At 28.2% G+C, this 12,503-nt stretch overlaps 1 protein-coding gene across 1 annotated transcript; it reads left to right on the forward strand.

Moving 5' to 3' along the window:
• The first annotated feature begins 2,374 nt into the window (after positions 1–2,374).
• LOC136087412 (uncharacterized) lies at positions 2,375–10,566 on the forward strand. Its single transcript, XM_065810147.1, has 6 exons — positions 2,375–2,697; positions 3,446–3,503; positions 4,393–4,491; positions 5,228–5,386; positions 5,690–5,752; positions 5,838–10,566. The coding sequence occupies exon 6, from the start codon at positions 7,445–7,447 to the stop codon at positions 10,478–10,480; it is 3,036 nt and encodes a 1,011-aa protein (XP_065666219.1). The 5' UTR covers positions 2,375–2,697; positions 3,446–3,503; positions 4,393–4,491; positions 5,228–5,386; positions 5,690–5,752; positions 5,838–7,444; the 3' UTR covers positions 10,481–10,566.
• The last annotated feature ends 1,937 nt before the right edge of the window (positions 10,567–12,503 follow it).

The raw sequence follows: 12,503 nt of genomic DNA on the forward strand, positions 1-12,503 counted from the left end.
TAAAGACTGTCAGCCTGAAGTAATAAGGAACATAGAAGAGACAGGGCTGCAGCTAGACTTTAAGGTGTACAAAATTGTTGCTGCAAAAGATACAAATTATTTACATATGAGAACAAGTGGAAATCGAGAAATGATTACTTTAATTGTTGTGTGAATGCAGCAGGAAGAGCCTTACCACCTCATGTGATTCCAAAAGGGAAGACAGTAAAATCCCTTCAAAGTTTTCAAGTTCTAGATGCCCCTGAAGGAACCAACTGGAGTCCAAGTGAACCTGGATGGACTAAACAAGAGATTGAAAAACTATGGATTGAGCTTACATTTTTAAAAAACATTGGACCACAACGCCAACAAGTTTTAATTTTGGATGGCCACAATTCCCACAATTTCGTAGAGTTAATAGATATGGCTATACAAAACCGAATTAAAATTGTTGAATTACCTGCTCATACAAGCAATTGGCTACAACCTTGCGATCGAACTGTATTTAAGCCATTCAAAGTTTCGTATAATAAAGCAGCCCAGGATTTGATGTCTAATCACCCTGGGGTTATAATAAACAAGGCCGATTTTACAGGACATTTAACCAGAGCCTGGAATAAAAGTATGGCAAAAGCTAATATTGAATCTGGCTTTAAATCATGTGGAATCTTTCCATATAATCCTTCGATTAATCCGGCTGAAGCTTACTTGCCAAACTATGTGTATTCTGAAGACAAGTTCGTGACTAATTTCTTTGATCAAGTTAAAACAATTGATAATACAAAAACAGTTGAGCAGATTAATCAAACAACAGACAGCACAAAAGTGCCAGATATTGAGTTGGAACATCTAATTACCAACCCAAGATTTGTTATAGCAAATGATCATGACTATTTAGCCGAACCAATAACCGTAGTAAAAATTCCAGAACATGATGGTTCTGGAATTTTTTCAAATGGTTCAAAGACAGCTTTAGGATTATGTCTGACTCTGAAATTGAACAGCCTATTGATCAGCATGAAATTGATTTTACAGTTTCAACTCCTTTAGCTTCTGACTTTGTAAAAACTAGATCTTTTGCCATAAATTGCCCTTTTACAAATTTATCTTATCCAGGAGATGGAGATCATTATCTCCATGATATTTTTCCATATTCAGATCCAAATTTTACAAAGAGAAAAAAGCTAAGAATTCAGACAAGTTTTTTGTGCTTACTTCTAAGGAAGTATATGAATCACAATTAAAGCAGATGTAAAAAAAGCTCAAAGTGAAACCGAAAAAGAAATGCGTAAATTAAAAAGACTACAAAACATAAAAATAAAGGAAGCAAAGGTATTGTCAAAATATAATCCAAGAAAAAAACCATTGCTATAAAAACGAACTAATAAAAGTATAAAAAAACCGTGTAATTTGATTATGTTGTTATGAATTTTTGTTCCTAGTGTTTAAAAAATTCTTTTACAGAGCTCACTGAATTCTTTTTTTTTTTTAATGTGAATATTATATTCTATGCAAATCTTTTAAAACAGTAGTTTAGATTATTACATTGACATTAATTATACTGATATACACATAATAGGTTCTTATTTAAAATATTAAACCTAGTTTTGTGTTTGGTTTTTATTTGCATTAAAAAAAATTTACTTTTATTTATTACCAATATGTATACGTTTTTTTTCCTGGCCCATGGATAAGGTGGTGCAACTCCTGAAAGCATAGTTTTTTAAAGTTAAGCCATCTTTAATAAGTTTAGGCGAGTTTATTTATTGATGAATGCTTAGTATTAAGATAAGCAATCATTTTCTAACTGATGTTTAAGAACATGTTCATTTTAACTTTAATTTTGCTAAAACTGTTTTACTTAATGTTTATCCGTCAACCGGCTAAATTTGTAGGATTAAAAAAATTATTGATTTAATATTTAGTAACGCAATTAAATTTTATTATTTTAAATGCCAACCCATAAAAGTATTGGTAAAAAGCTTGTTTTTTATATTGGCTGTATTTAAATTCATTCTGCATACGCCTCGCTGAAATTTGGTCATAGTGGCTGTATTTTGGTCTAATTTATATAATTTTTGTTATCGTTGTTTCTTCAAAAAAATTTCATTTAAAATAATTGCTGTAATTATATCCTAAATGCTGAAAGATTTATCTTTCTAGAAATGTATAATTTTCATATAAACCTTTTTGTTAATATGTCTGTAGAAACAATTTTGTAAAGATGCGGCTGGATTTTGGTCACTTCCCAGTAGACACGCAACGTTTTATTCACGTTTCAATCACGTGTATTTTAGGTGACTTCGTCCAGGTTGCTATTTTACGTGAAAGTCACGTGAAAGTTACGTGCCAAAATATCTCGTCTTTCGGAACTTTTTTTATTCTCAAAAAAACTGGCATAAGAAATGTGAAATAATATTTTTTATTATATTAATTATTTTTTTATAGTATAGTTTTTGTATTCATTATATTAGTTATAATTATTTACTTCTATGATAATATAATTAATTTTTATTGTAGTATTATCTCAATTAAAAAAAAAAAAATTGGTCTATATACTATCTTTTAACGCAATGCATTTAAAACAGAACTAAAAAGAACAATATATTTTAAGTTGTAATATCTAATATTTAAATTATATCAAATTAAATTAAATAAATTAGTACCCTATTTGCCGTCCCTATTTGCCACACAAATAAGATTAAACTCAAATACAAGGTATGCTTTTTTTCTACTTTATGATATAATATTTTAGACTGGCGAATTTGTCCATTTTGCTTACTTAATTTAGTACGAAATAAGTTATGTTATAACGAATTTAATATTAAATTAAGTAAGCTACATGGACAAATTATAAGTTCTAGCAGAACTTATTCTTGATTCTTGAGCAATAATAATGTCTCTAGAACTTCTGCATACATTATTACTCAAGAGTCGTTTAGATAAAAATCCAAAATAGATTTTTCTTTATTTGGTTTTATTTACTTATTTACTTTCTTTATTTGGTTTTTATCAACAAGGTTAAAGAATTTACCCAAGATAATATCAATAAATAAATGTGTTATGTTATTTATTATTGATATATGTATATATTATTATTAAATACTTAATCTTTTTATAATATATGACATCTTGATCTCGTGCTTTACTTGTTAAAAAATGTTAATACTTATTTCCTTTTTTTATATTATTTAAATATTATATGGTTAATATATATATATTCGAGTTATGCGAAATTATTACTATATATATTATATGACTTTTATTACTATTGTTATTATGTACAATATAAAACAGGTTATTAATGCGGATTTGTTCGATGTTTTCCCCACAAAAAGATAATTATGATGCTATTGTATTTAAAACTGCATTTTACTTATCTTTCAATGTTGACGACCTTCCAATATGTAAAGCAAGTTTCTCTCAAGTATAGCATTGCTTTTTCGAAAATTGTTTAATGATTTAGATCAAAGAAATAGCAACACCAGAAAATCTTGTTGCCAAAACAGTTGGTGACTCACCATGTAAGATTTGTGTTAAAAATTTGTGATTTAAGATGATTATTTAATATTCATATTATTATTTAAGTTTTTATTTGTTTCTTTTGAGCTATATTTGGTGTTGTGAGCTATTATTGGAGAAAATATCGACTTATTTATTAGATAAAGTTTGATGCCTGCTCTTACCCCGTTTCCTTCTTCATGTTTCAATCATGTATTTTTTAGGTGACCTTGTCCAGGTGACAATTTTACTTGATTAAAACGTGAATGTTACGTTGCCAAAATATTGTGTATTTTGGAACTTTTTTTATTCATAATAAATACCTGTAATTAGAAACTTGGAAAGATATTCTTTATTTACTATTTTTTTATAATTTAGTTTCAGGGATAACCTTATTCAGGATATTCCCAGAATACCAGATATTTTTCTGAAATTTATCTTTTTCCAAATATCCGAAAAGTTTTCCATACATACAACTTTTATTACAACATATAACAAGTATATATTATTCATCTATTTGTTTTTATGTTATTTTAGTCATCATTCATACAAAAATTAAGAAAAGTTTTTAAAAAATTGAGAAAAGACTTGGCTGAATGCAAAATTAAGGGGGAAATGAGGGGGGAAATATTCTGAATTTTTTCCGGATATTTTCCGCAAATTTTTTCCGGATATTTTAGATATAATGATTACATGAAATATGTAGTTTATATATTCATTATTGTAATTACTTTTTATTTTACTTTTATAATAATGTAATTATTTTGCATTGTAATTTTATAATAATTAATTTAAAAAGTAGGGCGTAAGATATCTTATAACGTCGCAATGCATTTTTGCGACGTTGTAAATGTCACATATATAATATTTTATCCAAACATATTATCTTATAACCAAGTTTTATCAATTTAGGTTTAATAAATATATGATAAAGCTTAGTTCAAAATTGTGTAACGTTATGGCAGATAATTCTCATATTGCAACACGCAAAAGATCAAACCCTACTGCAAGGTATACTTTTTTTCTACCATATTGTATACTATTTTAGACTGTCAAATTTGTCAATGTAATTAATTTGATAATAAATAAGTTATAACTTATTTAATATTAAATTTATTAAGCTGTATGACAAATGATAAGTTCTGCATAAAATAATATTAACTAGGAAGACCCAATGGTATTGTTATGTTATTGCCTAGGAATATCATTCTGTAGTAAGACCCAATAACCTTTTAGCTTTTAAAGTTTGAGAAATTTCACTTTTCCCTCTCTTTGTCTTCTTTTGTGATCACACTCTGTAGTAAGAATTTGATTTAATTCATATCTTGTTGGAGAATGCAACTTGATTCTGAGTTGAATTTTCAGCACTCTGTATTTATTGGTGACCTAATTTGACAATACTTTATTATACATATTTTTAGTTTTATACTTAATATATTGTATATAATTAGGGGTAATATATTGCACTCTGTATTTATTGGTGACCTAATTTGACAATACTTTATTATACATATTTTTAGTTTTATACTTAATATATTGTATATAATTAGGCTCCTTAGCCGTGGTGAATGTTTCCACAGCAAAAGGAGCCTCAAGGTGAAAATCTGACCATGGATAAGGAAAATCATGATATAAAATCCCCACTATAATGCTTTGTGTTTATGTGATAACTATTACATTTTTATAAATTGTTTTAATTTTTGTGTGCATTCTAAAATGACATTTAATGCTGTTCAAAACTTTGTAGATTACTCATTTAAAGCAACTTTGCGGGCTGTCACCTTTGCATCTAGTGAGTTAATGTATGAACAAGTTAATGCAGAAACAGATGCAAATATAAGAAAATGGAAAACAAAGAAAACAAATTATCATGTTATCACATAGTACACAGATGTTATCACATAAGGTGAGTACAGGTCTTTTTCTAATCACGCCCATCAGTTATTAACTTTATAGATATAGATATAGATAAATCTATAGATAGATATTAGATATAGATATATATAGATAAGAAATATTTTTTTAAACTTGTATTTTTTATTATGTACTTCTTTTTTTTTAATCTTCTGTCGACTTTTTTGTTACATCTTTTTTTATTAAATACTTATTTACTTTTTTAGCAATCAGAGTATAAAATTAGAAGGCAAATAACTTTTATTTTTTTACATTGTATGTAGTATTGTTTTCTTAAAATTATTTAATGATTTAGATAAAAGAAAACAAATAACACCCTAGAAAATCTTGTTGCCAAAAGTAGTTGGCAACTCTCAAAGTAAGATTTGTTTTAAAAGTTTGTGATTTAAGATAATTATTAAATAATCATATTATTATTTAAGATTTTATTCGTTTCTTTTCAGCTAAATCTGATTCATTAGATAAAGTTTGATGCGTGCTCTTATAGAAGAAAATATCGACTGATTTGTTAGATTATGTTTGAAGCGTGCTTTTATGGGAGAATAGATATATAAGTTTGAAGCGTGCTCTTCGTAAGTTGCAGATCTACGACTTCGTACTTATTACTTTGGATATAAGAAAGATATTTTAACAAAAGTGCAGCTTTTATTACAAATTAAAAATTTTTATGTCAAGAACTAATATACTGACTAATAAAACCATGTATTTATACGTATTAAATATTTCCTCGACGATGAGTTTTTTTTCTTTACACGAATCCAAACACTTATAATTGTAATTATAAAGCATAATTATTGCTTAAATATTACGTGCCAAAATTAACGTAAAAAGCACGTCTTTTGGACAGTTTATGGAGACCAAAAAGTCAGCTAAATATCACGTGCCAAAAGTAACGTGAAAAACGCGTCCATAAATCACGTGAATTGGTCATTTCATGGGGACCAAAAAGTCACCTAAATATCACGTGCCAAAAGTAACGTGAAAAACACGTCCATAAATCACGTGAATTGGTCATTTCATGGGGACCAAAAAGTCACCTAATTGTCACGTGCCTAAATAACGTGAAATTCACGTTTTTGTCACGTCGCTGTGCCTACTGGGTTTATCCTACAGAAGATAAAATATTTTAAATTGTCTTAACTTCACCGAGATGGAAGCAACTCTAGAGTTGCTACTGTTTTATGATACTTCTTTGCATGGAAAACATAAACATAAAAGAAATTAAAGAAGAACTCATACTGTTGAAAGAAAAAATAATTTTCCAAACTAAAATTATTGAAAACCTTAAGATAGAAAACAGACATTCGGAATTGGATATAAGTCTCTTACAGCCGTGTCAAATATCGAAATTAAAGATTGATGGTTATTCGCAATGTGAAAATAAAATAACGAACACAGGTGCTAAAAAAAATCTAACTCAAAAAACGCATGATAAGCCTCTTAAAAATGCTGAGTACAAACCGCGACTATTAAAAACATTCGCAAATGTAGTTGCTCAAACTCACTCAATCACAAATCGACCACAAATCGATGGAATACTGACCACAAATATAAGCGAAAAAACCAAAATCGATAACAAACTACGCGCATCAAACACCAACAATGACGAAAATAATTTTACTTTAGTGTGCCGAAATAGTAAATCTAATCACAAAACACAAAATTGTCCATTAGTAAAAAAACATAGAACTTCAGAGCCAGTTTTCGGAACAAAAATTTCTGAAAATAAAACAATTGCAGGTGAAAGAATAATTCGTAAATTTGACGTTTTTGTCGGAGGGGTAAGCAATCAAATCAATGAAGAACTTTTTAAAAACTATTTAGAAACAGAAATAGGAATCACCCCCTTATCTGTTATATTGAATAAAGAAAATGAATACAACAGATCGTACAAAGTTTCCGTAAACAACACAGAAAAAAATATAATATTTAACCCTGCTTTATGGGATAACAATATAATAGTTAAACCATACCGAAAAAAACGTTTATATACTAAAATATTTCAAAATCTGGAAACTAACGGAAACCAGGAAGATTCTCATAGATCAAAATGGATTTAGGGAATATTTTAAAGGAAGAAAAACTTCCAACAACAACATTTAATTTATGTACTTTTAACTGCCACGGTCTAAAGTCCAACATTGAGTATACTAAATCGTTGATTCTCTCTCATGACATAACTTTTATATGTGAACACTGGTTATCGAAACTAGAACATTTTATAATAAAAAATATCTATAAAAATACCCATTCTTCATTTTTCCACCAGGCTAACAAACATGAGCAGGGTCGGCCGTTTGGCGGAAACGCGTTTTTTATTCGGAAACATTTGTTTCAAAACATTATTATTCTTTATGAAGATGATCACATCTTCGCAATAAATCTTAAAAAAAATCAGACTAATATTATAATTATTGGCATTTATCTCTCATCGTCGCGCAATAATCAAACATCGCTGGAGGAATACAAGAGTCAGTTGGATATAATTTCTGGTATTATTAACAACTACGAGGGTGTTGCTGAATTTATTGTTCTTGGGGACTTTCAATCTTTTCCTCACGAAATATATGATTTTTTAAAGAGAGCTAGCTATACGAAAAATAACTACTCCGTGGTTTTATCAGATTTTATTAAGTCGAATGAACTTGAATTAGTGGACGTAACCAAAGGCTCTGGACCTAAGATAACGTATCGCCATAATACATTACCAAACGCATCTTACATAGATCACATAGCTCTCTCAAGGTATACGTCTCTTCTGTACTCAAATTGTTTCGTAATTCCTTTTTTATCTCAAAATATGAGTGATCATTTACCAGTATCGATTGAAATTGGAATTATCGGACAATCTTCTCAAGAAAACAATCACAAAAAATCAGAAAATTATAGCATTCCAAATTATGCCTGGAATAACAATGATTTTTTACAACTATATAACAATTGCTTAAATATTAATTTTAATCGTCACAATTTTACGAATGAAAATTACGACGAAGAACTTATCAAGGTATATACTGTTATTACAAAATCTGCATCTGAAGCACTTAGTCAATATTTATTCGGGAAAAAACCGTCTTTGCATTCAAAATCTTGGTGGACACCCGAGTTAAGCCGCAGTAAAGATATTCTTTCATTTTATTTTAAAAAATGGCGGGAAAATGGTTTCCTAAAAGATTTAAACTCCCAAATTTTTATTCGATACCGGATGGCTCGAAAAAATTTCCGCAATGCTATCAAAAATGCTCAAAACAAAAACCTGTACAAAAAATACATAAAAATCGAAAAGTTAAAAAATACAAATCCAAAAAATTTCTGGAATACTTTCAAAAATATAAAAAACGAAGCAAACTCGAAATTGTTCACCATAAATAATAAAAAAGATAAAGACTCAATCACGAAAGAATTTGCCAACAGTTTTGAAAATCGATTAAACACTAAAGCAATCACATATACCTCTTCAAATTTTGAAATTCCACCTTGTACAAAATTCGACGAGGTAATAATATCAGATGAAAATATAAAAACGGTTGTTTCTCGCCTTAAATTAAACAAATCTAAAGACGCTTTTGGAATCTCAGCTGAACATTTAAAGAATGCGAGCTGTGAAGCACTAACAGAATGGCTCAGAAAATTCTTTAATTTTTCTATTAATCATGGGCAGACCCCAAAATCGATGTCTACATCACTCATAATACCACTCGCTAAATCATATAAAAAATCGCTAACTGATCCAAATAATTACCGCGGCATTAGCATCATTCCAATCTTTACGAAACTAATGGAATATCTTATCCTACTAATCTGTCCAGAAATAAAAGAAACTCATCCTCTTCAATTCGGTTTCACTAAAAACAGCTCAACCCTACACGCCGAATTTGTTATTAGTGAAACGATTAAACACTACAACAACAACAACTCACCCGTCTATCTCTGTTCCCTCGATGCTGAAAAAGCGTTTGACAGCTGTAACTGGGACATTCTGTTTGAGCGACTCTACAATGATAAAAAACTCCCTCTATATATTGTTAATACCATATCATCATTATACTATGAAAGTAGTGCTTCTGTTTCTTATCTAGGTTGCAAATCATATCCATTCTATCTAACGCAAGGAGTGAGACAGGGATCTATTCTCTCGCCTTATTTGTATAACATTTACACCGAAAACCTACTAGATACCTTACAAAATGAAAGCACCGTAGGTACATCAATCAATGGAAACTATACGGGTGTTGTAGCATATGCTGATGACATTATACTCCTTAGCTCCACCCTTTCTGGCCTACAAAAGCTTCTTAATACCTGTAATATGTACACACACAAAAACTGTATAAAATTGAATGCTGACAAAACCGAGTTCTTGCTCACCGGAAAAAAGCAAATTAAAAACTGCACAATAACTCTCAACAACAAAAAAATAAAACTTCATGATAAACTTAATCACCTAGGTTTTACATGGGATACAAAAAGTTCACCTTTTGCCTCACTTAATAGTTTAAACATTGATCACCGAATATCTAATTTCCGGGCAGTAATCCAAACTTTAATTCAATCAGGAATTCGTTTTGCTCACCCAAACTCCATTGTCCAGCTATATAAAACTTTGGCTGTCCCAACACTGACATATGGTCTTGAGCTTTGTGAACATAAAAAGGTATTAATGCAAAAGCTTGATATAGTTGGAAGAAACGCACTCAAGTCACTCCTCAACGTTTCAAAACATAGCAAAAATTATATTCATCCCTTATTCTTTATTGAAGATATATCAATAACTATACAACAAAACAAGCTCAACTTATTTATTCGCCTGATGAACAATAAAATTACATTTGATATTATTAAGTCGCAGCCGGAAAACAAAACAGCCCCACAACCTTTTTTAGATAGTATCAAGGGTTTGTGTAATAAACATGAACTAAATCTGGAGAAAATAATTCAAAGTAAAAAAAAAATAAAAATTATTGGCTTAAAAAATTTAGTTCCTGAAACGGATCTTCAAACTCTAAAATGTGCAGTTGAATGCTGGAACTCAAAAGAACAAAGAACAATCTTCAAGGATATTCTTGAAAAAAATATTCCTAGATGATAATAATAAAATAATAATAATAATAATTCAAGGATTTTTATAATTATCATGTACAAAACTCTAATTTACCTTGTATACTTGTATAGTGGGTGTTTAATAAATATATATAAATAAAATAAAGCTATTTAATTCTAAACGGATTAAATGTCGATAAAAATTAAATTATATGCTTTAAATTGTCAACCCCATTTCAAATGAATTTCTTTAATAATGAATTTTTATTTTTAAAAGTAGTCTACTTATGTTGTATTTTACTTTAAAGAAGTATTTAAAAAAAAAAAAGTTTGCCTTGAAAAAAAAATAAATTTTCCTCAGTTATTCAATATTTCTTCTGTTTTAGCATGCTGTTTAAAAAATGGATTTCTCAAAAAGTAAACATCCATTTTTAATGCCCTTTGGTATTTCAGCTACAAATAGGTTAACTTAGGTACCCGAACAGTTTTATTCATTTTACTGGTATATTTCCAAAGTTATAGACATTTCCATAATAGTTTCTAATTTTACCAGGCAGGTCTTGTTGCGTGATAATAAAAATTAAAACTTATAATCAAGCAAAAACATTAATTTCGCTACTAGTCCTCTTTCAATGTATTTTGAACAAACTGGAAAAATTTCAAAGAAAAAGAATAAACCTTTGTGGAGATATCCTTTTTTACTTTATCAGATTTGCTATAAATCTAATATGTAGATAATCGAAAAACAAATATAAAATTACAAATAAAATGCTACAGATTTATAAATATGAACTGGTTCTACTTTTGCTTGTTTATTCAAAAACCATTTTTTCTCTTAGCTTCTGGCTTCTTACTTTGCTTTTGTTGGTTGACAAATACTTTGCTTTTGATATATGCAACATATCGTCAAATATTGTTTACTCCTTGAAAACCATCATTGAATGGATTAATAGAAGAAATCGATAATAAATTTAACCAGTATGTATATATATATATATATATATATATATATATATATATATATATATATATATATATATATATATATATATATATATATATATGTATATATATATATATATATATATATATATATATATATATATATATATATATATATATATATATATATATATATATATATATATATATATATATATATATATATATATATATATATATATATATATCCTTAGGACGTCGTTTCCAAATAACATCATTCAAGCTTTCATTACCCTTCTGTATTTTACAGCAAAGACACTTTTTTAGAAAATCTTGATTAAATATATCTCTGAAAATTTCACAACTTTGTGAATGACTAATGAAATGCTTAATTTTGTTTTGTGTTTAAATAAGTTTGTTAGTTTAAGAATGTCACAAACAGTATTTGATGTTGGACAAAACTTGGTGGCATATTTATAAATGCTGTTAGTACGAAGAAAAAGTCCGAAGAGATTTATAACATTTTCCATGTTCTCTAAAAGCCACAATAGCATTAGAATTTACAGCCGCAACAGGTTTTCCAGGAGAGATTAAAAATGGTTTAAGGCTTGACAGAGATGTATCAAACTTTGTTAAGAACTTACACATATGACATGATAATTGTAACTCATACGAGAACCCTTTTTTTTTGTTAATTGTCTTTTTGTAGTAACTTTCCACCATTCAATGAACAACATTCACTACATTTACAACCATTAAACATTGTCTTTACAAATTTAAAGTTTATAGTTTTTATAGTTTATAGTTTATTGTAATTATCCTCTGTAATTTACCCTTTAAGTTTTTTTTCTACACTATGAAACTCAGCATTATCTTACAATTTTTTTGACTTGCACTTCCTTTTTTGTTTAAAACAGAGGTTTGATTAAAACTGTTTATACTTTAATTGGTAACATATTGGTTTCCTCTAAATACTTTTTTATATATATATATATATATATTTGGTAAATCTTAGCGTTTTTAACAAATTTTTTTTACTTTTATATAAATGTATCATGGATAAATTAACATATAACTTGAAAAATTTACACTTCTGTGTTTATACTTTACACACCACAATACAGTAT

Source organism: Hydra vulgaris, chromosome 11, assembly GCF_038396675.1.
Source record: "Hydra vulgaris chromosome 11, alternate assembly HydraT2T_AEP".
NCBI classification, from domain to species: domain Eukaryota; kingdom Metazoa; phylum Cnidaria; class Hydrozoa; order Anthoathecata; family Hydridae; genus Hydra; species Hydra vulgaris.